Source organism: Condylura cristata, unplaced genomic scaffold (genome assembly GCF_000260355.1).
Source record: "Condylura cristata isolate star-nosed mole 26May11 unplaced genomic scaffold, ConCri1.0 scaffold00021, whole genome shotgun sequence".
Classification (NCBI taxonomy): Eukaryota; Metazoa; Chordata; class Mammalia; order Eulipotyphla; family Talpidae; genus Condylura; species Condylura cristata.
Genome location: NW_004567122.1, coordinates 4,398,961 through 4,406,148, shown reverse-complemented (window position 1 = coordinate 4,406,148; position 7,188 = coordinate 4,398,961). Strand labels below are relative to the sequence as shown.

The following is a 7,188-nucleotide window of genomic DNA, read 5'->3' as shown; positions in this document are numbered from 1 at the left end:
TGCAAAAGACATGTGTTTCTCTTTTTTGGTTGCTGAGTAATATTCCATTGTATATATGTACCACATCTTTCTAATCCAGTCATCTACTACAAAAGATAATCTTTTACTTTTCAAAAGATGTGTCAGGTATAAAGACGGACAAATGGAGTCCCCAGGAGGAATGGCAGGCTAGCACACAGGACCGGGCCGCCTGAGAGGTAAGTAGACATTCGCTCACTTGACGATGTGCAGGAGGCAAGAGCTGAACACTGGGTCTCTTTTCTGTCTCAGCTTGTCCATGTCAAAAGACCCAAGGCCTGGCCTCAGGCGTGGTTACCAGGAAGCAAGAGAGGGATTGCACTGTTTGATGCAACCACTGTCTGCTTGTCTTTCCACACTGCCAATCACCACTGAAATGCCCCCATGGTTACTGATGTGCACCGAGGAACTTTTCTGTCAATCCTGAATGGCCTGTATCATGCCAGTCCCCAAATTCCTACTGCCCACTAGTGCGGTAGCTGTTGTAATGAGGCAGCGCTTCTGGCAGCCTACATCTGTTTATCTCATCTCCTGAAGCATCACCGTGTCTTGTGCTGGTTCTCACCTTGGCCCCCAAGCACACAGCTAGATTTGTGTTGGTCTTGCTCAGCTCCTGATGCCTCCCTTTAAATGCTCCACATGCCCTGCCGCCACTCAGTAAGTCACATGGTGTCAGTGGGGGGCTTTAGGAAGGAGTAAAGTGGGAGACTGGCCTACAGCAGATGCACTGTGGTCAAGGGAAGCATGTGTGTGTGTAAGCTGGAGCTCCAGCATGGTGACTCTGCAGACCCAACCCAAGAGTGTCCACCTATAATGATCCAGATCTTCTCCTGCTTCTAAGACTGTAATGTGGACCCAGCAGGAGATGAAGTCTGCACAATGAGAAAGGCCTCCCGGCAGACCCATGCAGACAGCGGGGAGGTTGGCATGTCCCTGCCCATCCTGACCCCTCCGCATGAGTCCGTCTTGTCTGCACCCAGATCCAGTTTTCTGCCTGTTGTGTCATACTTTCAACTCGATCTGTTCCCAACCAAAAGTCAATTACTTAGGGGCTTGCCACCAGTGAAAAAAAGCAGTCGATAAACTCATCCACACTGAGACAAGGCAGGCAGAAGACAGCCCTCATCATCTTTTTCTTGTGTTATCTTGCTCTTGCTTTTTTGAAGAATATTTATGATTACATGGGGTGGATTTCAGTGGTGCTATTTCAGATAAATCAGAAGGATGGAGGACATCATGTTGGCTATTAGGTGACAATTATATCTAAGAACTCCCAAGGAAGCTTTTTGATTGGACAGGATTCAAAGAAAAAAGATGGCCAATCTATATATTCAAGCCTCTAAATAGTCTAAAGGAGTTCATTTCATTTTAGGAGTGGGTGGATTCTCTCACAGCAAATCAGGTAATTTACCTACTATCGTAAAGGGCTATCTATATAAACAAAACCATTATTTTTAAATACTCACGTCCACTGGCATATTTGAGAGTGCCTTATACTCTGCGGGGTGGATGATGGTTATTGTGTATGTTGCCTTTTTGTTGGGCTCATCAAAGCAGGGGAAGGTCTTCCTGGCATCTGTTGGTTCATGATCAGTGGCCGCTATGCTCCTTAGAAACAAACACAAACACAAAACACATGTTGCCTCCTCTGATAGCCCAGGTATCTATGGCTTGAGGGAAACCAGTAACAATGCAGTTAGAATGGTTGTATTTCTCAAAATGAGTCTCTATCTAGAAAACTAGCACACAGTGGTCAGTCTTTTCCAGAATGTCTAGGTTAACAATTCCATGAAAGTCTAGAGGCAGAATCCAATATTTTATATCAATATTCATATATGCTGGTGCCATAATTAAAAATCCAAACTGCAAATGAGCAAAGTAAAGGCAATGAGGAGCTGTCACATGCTCCAGCCCGAAGCCCTTGTGCAACATGGAGATAAACACCAAGTCAAACGCCAGGGCTGGTTTCCAGGTGTCTTTCTGGGAGTCACCAAGCAGGAGTATCTCCATCGTTCCCAGATCCTCAGACAGTCGTTCTTATTTGTCTTACACCAGGGACCAAATCCCCAGTTTTGTTTCCACGTGAAGAGAGAGCAGTGACTAATCTTCTGGTGAAATAACCTTTGGCCAGGTTTATACTCCACTTTTGACAAGAAACAGAAGTGCTCTTTATGGCTCTAAGTAGCTGCATGTTAATGTTTAATGTGTCCATTATTTTCAAGTGGAGATTATTCAGAAGCCATGGATATATAATTTTCATATAGTTATATTACAGTAAGATAACATATAGCATTATTGCCCATTTGAGCATAAGAAGAGTAAACAGTAAAAAGCATAAAGGAACAGAAGAGTAAAGAAATACTGATATAGTGTCACTAGTAATTTGTATAAGTAAAGTATTTTGTCTTTCAGATACTTAGGGACAAAGGAAGACACATCTTCAAGAATACCAGGAAATTCCATTCTTTAAAAAAAAATCCATTGTTTGGGCCCTCCGTGATGGCGCAGCAGGTTAAAGCACAGCACTGAGAAGCTAAAGCCACTTCTGCATGAGTTCGATCCCCGCCTGCCTCAGAGGTGACCCACATGGCGCGGTAGCCTTCTTCTGACCTGCCCGCTGCTCCCCTCAGCAGTGCACTTTGTCAGTCAGCCCGTTCTACTCCCCAATCTCTCTGGTGTATCTTCTCACCACCCCTGCACCTCTGGCCTGAACCCCAGTTTTGTATGGTGTTCATTCACACCACAGATATTTATTGAATCCCATACTGATCTCCCTAACACCACACCTCTCCCCCCCCCACACACACACACCAGGCATTTTCCCAGGTGAATAACGAAGCTCAATGAATAAATAAATGAGAGTGATGATAGCTACTTGGAAAGTAAAACAGGAAGGTATGGAGTGACCCAAGGAAGTTGTGAACAACTTCAGAGAGAGTCTCTTGGCTTGGCTTGGATTATGGTTTGCTGAGATCTGAATGGTAATAAGCCAGATATGAGAAGACGGAAGGACGTGGGTTCTAGTAGAAGAAACAGGAAGTGCATGGTCTCTAAGGCAGAAAAGATCTTCATGGGGTTGAGGACTTGAATGGTGTCCACTGTGGCCAGGAAGCCAGAGGGTCAGGGAGAGGGGGAGTTTGGCAAGGTTGATGGAGCCCATGGTAACCTTAAGAGTATGTGTGCATTTTAGTTCTAGGGTGTATTAAGTGCATGAATTTGTGTAATAAGAAGTGACACAGGGGAACATCCACTCAGAAAATTACAACTTAATTTCTAAAATCTTCCTTAAGAAGAAATACCTCCCTTTTGTTTAAAATAATGTTAACTCGCTACAACACTGTGTTTATGTTAGAGGATGTGCAGAGGGATTAAATAATTGTTTCATGAAAAGAGGCAAAGGGGGAAAAATGTTTCAATGTATTTTTAAAATAGAGACCAGATAGACTTGAGAGACTGGGAGGATTGAGGCAGACGGAGACAAGGAAGCAGGCCAAAATGAGGCCAAAATGTAACAGTTAATGAAGGCGTTTCTAGGATTTCCTGAGCTGTTTATAAATTCCTTGTAACTTTCCTGCAAATTTAAAATAATTGTGAAGCAAAAAGTTACCCCTCAAAGCCTCAGCCAAAAATTTGTCAGTAATTATTGGTTAGTTTTAGTGAAAACATTTGAATTGCAAATACATCCATGCATACATTTAAAGAAACCTGTACACTCTTGGGTTAACAAGGCTTTCTACCAAGCTCCGACTCCATGTTTACTCAGAAGCCTATTTCTTCTGAATTCTTCCGGCTTCTGATTTCTTCCAGAGGCAGAGGAAATGGAAAAAATCACTCCCTGAAAGAATGTTTCAGCTTAGTCACACCTCAGAAGTAAGCCTGTTTACTAATTTGGGAATATGGGGGGGGGGTAGGTTAGGGGTGAGGGGAGAAGGGGCTGGAATTATTTCCTAAGCAGAAGCCACTGGGTAGGCTTTCAAATACTGCTTCAGTCTCTATTGTCTGCTAGAGTTTCTGCTTACAAGTGATGGAGGGAAAGAAACTGACTCGCACCAAGGAGGTGGGGGTAGAAGGGACTAACATGACCATTCACGCAGTCCTAGAAATCAAGACCCTTAGTGCCTATCACGAGGCAGAAGGCTCCAGCAGGTGTCAGACTCCGGTATCAGACTGCTGTAGGGAGTGTTGCAGGCACAGACTGGAGGGTAAAGATAGAGACTGGGCCCACTATGAAATCCCTCCTTCTAGGATTCCATAGTTATCCAAAATGAGCAGCAACAGGCCCCCTCCCCAAGAGAAAAGGACTCCATCAGGGCAGTCTCTGCCCAGCCTGGAGCGGCAGTCCTGCCCACCTGCGCCTTTGCAGACGCTTCTTCCCACCCAGTCTCCCTCCACAGGCGGTGGCCTCCTGCCTGCCGGTGACCAGCTCCTGCCGGGGCTTCTCACTGACCTCCCTCAGTGGAGGCCGCTCCCCTCAAGGCCACCCACCTGCAGCCATGCAGGCCTCTCGCAGCAAACCTGACCCTCTCGGCGCAGCTCTTCCTGCCCGCTTGTGCCTATGCAAGTGTCCTTTACTCCCCTGTCCCTTTCCCTGATAAACCTGCTCTCTAAATATAACAGTCTCTGTCTCGTGGAGAAACTCACCGTGTGCCGCTGAAAAGGGAGCTCTGGTGAAACCTCTCCCAGAGAGAACCCAAGAACCCCAACTACCTCCAAAAACATCACAAGCACCCAAAAGAGTGGCTCCAGTTTGCCCCTGGAAATGGGCCAGGGCCACTGAGCCGAAGATGCCCACGGGGCGTGTTGGGGACACTTCAGTGGTCCTCCCAACAAGAGGTTCATCAGGGCAAGTCCAAATCCGTTCCAGTAACCTGAGCCTGACTCCCTGGTGTAATAAAGTGACTCACCAGCTAGAAGGACTGCAAAAGGTATATAGTATTTGTTTCTTGAAGTGCAATATGATGGGGGGACCCTCTTCTAAAAGCAAACATTTCTAGATCCTAATCCTACTTCAGCACCTAAGTGTGATCTTGCCCAAAACACAGAACCCAAACACTCTGACCTCCCAATTGTACGGAAGTAGAAATGGGCACAGTACAGTAGTGATATATTTAAAACTCCCTTGAAAAGTACCTAATAATGCAACAGGTTAAAATGCAACCACCTGATCCCTGGCCAGGGAGTGACACATATGGCGGGCAGACCGCTCCTGTCCCTGTCTCCCCTACCCTCCTGCCTCCCGTTAGCAGTGTATTCAGTCCATCAGCCTATTCTGCTCCTCACTATGTCTCTGGTGAATCTTCTCATCCTCTGTACCTCTGGCCTGTATTGCTGTTCTGTGTGCATAAATACTTTTTTTTAAAGTACCTAATGGATTAGGCATTAGGGTATGCCTCAATTTTTTTTTTAAGATTCATTTATTTATGCATATAAGAACTGGGGGTACAGGTGGGCGGGGAGCGTGAGAGGATTCACCAGAGAGAGAGTGGGGAGCAGAACAGGTAGATCAACTGAAACACACTGCTGAGGGGAGTAGTGGGTGGGTCCGGAGAGATCTGCTGTGCCACGTAGGTAGGTCGGCTCGCAGGCCGGGGATGGAACTTGTGCTGCATGGGGCTGCGGAGAGTTCACAGTGCTGCACTCTGGCCCATTGTGCCACCAGGGAGGCCCCTAACTGCTTTTTAAAAATAGTAACTTGTTAGTTTTCTCATGGACTTTTCAATAACTCAAAAGTCCCTTCCTACATATGCTAAATCCCAGCTGAAGTAACTAGGGTTTTCTAAATACAACAGGTTTCAGAGACATGTATATGTATATGCAATAGCAGCATAATCAAGCTTTAAATCACAACTTCGGTGGGGAGATTTCCTTCAGTGGTTAAAGCTTCCTCTTTTTAAAATCAGATGAATAGTGTTGGAAATAATGGCGAAAGCCTGGCTAATAGCATAATATATCCAGGAGAGGCTCCTGGGGATGGCTGAGTAATTTTTAGGCGGGCAAAGGTGCTGAAGTGACCACTTTTCCGTAAGGCCTCGCTTCTCCGTGTTAATAAGTCGCTAGTCAGGGACATTAAACGTGTAATTCTCTGAGGCTTATTCATTTACAAAAGAAGGGATCTCTGATTTCTCAAAGGTGAAGGTGACTTTAGGGGAAGCTGGAGAGGATGGTAAGTCTTTTGTAAGTCACTATCCAGCTCATTCTGAATCAACTTAAAAAAACAAAACAGGATGGCTTGATTATCTCATAAATCACCCAGTGTGCTGCTTCCAATGGAGTCACTCAGCCACGTTCAGCAATTTAATAACTTCAGCCAGAAAGCTCTGGGTGAAAGCCTTAAACAAACTGCTGAGGAGGGGAGGCAGCTGCAGCTGTGAAGTCGGCACAGCTGAAGTAAGGGGTTCCTGAACTATTTGGGGGAGTAGGCAGTGCAAGACAACCCTATATCACTCAGATCCCAGCATATTTTTATGGTCATTTAAGTGACCAGTGAATCATTTATTTCACTATTTCCTAATTGCTTTCTGTGTAGAAGACATCCAAGGTCAAGCGAAGTTTCTCTTTGTTTTCTTGCTTCCCAAATAAAGGTAATTGCAAAGCAATGAATGGATCCCGCCCCTCCCCACGACCTACTCTTTATTGGTGATACGCCTGCAGGTGGCTCAACGTGGGACCTAAGAGCATCATAAACTGACCCGCAACTCGAATTTCAAGGTCAAGGCCACATCTGAGTGCACACGTGCATGGGACACTGGGATACACACACACACACACCTAATTGATGCCGTCGTGCTGGTTTCTTTTCTGCCGGTGCCATCCTGAACCTTTACCGTGAGCCCTCACCTGGCGCCTCAGATGTCCTTCTCCACATGCCCGAGAGACTGGCTCCCAGGTTCCTGACACTGAACACGTGACTTCCCCCTCTGTACCCGCTTCTTTTTTTGTATTTCTAAGGTCAGTGTAAAGGCTTTCCGATCAGCACTTGGGGTATTCTTCACCTATAACTTGAACTTAATGCTTCCAATAGCCAACCGATCCCTCAACTCCAAACTACTGTCTCCATGGTGTCCTTTTCTGTCTGTCATGAAGTCATCGTCCTGTAACAGATTTTGTTCTGTAACAGATCTGGGGAGCCCTGTTACTAAAGCAACTTCTGGCCAGGACCCATGGAAAAGG

General features: G+C 45.8%; 1 protein-coding gene across 1 annotated transcript in view; it reads right to left on the bottom strand.

Annotated features, from left to right (window-relative positions):
* The window catches only part of ENPEP (glutamyl aminopeptidase (aminopeptidase A)), a 67,719-nt gene that overhangs the window by 50,738 nt on the left and 9,793 nt on the right, over positions 1–7,188 (bottom strand). The window contains exon 4 of the mRNA XM_004686477.2: positions 1,485–1,626. Within this exon, the coding sequence (XP_004686534.1) occupies positions 1,485–1,626 (142 nt within the window). The remainder of the gene's footprint in view (positions 1–1,484; positions 1,627–7,188) is intronic.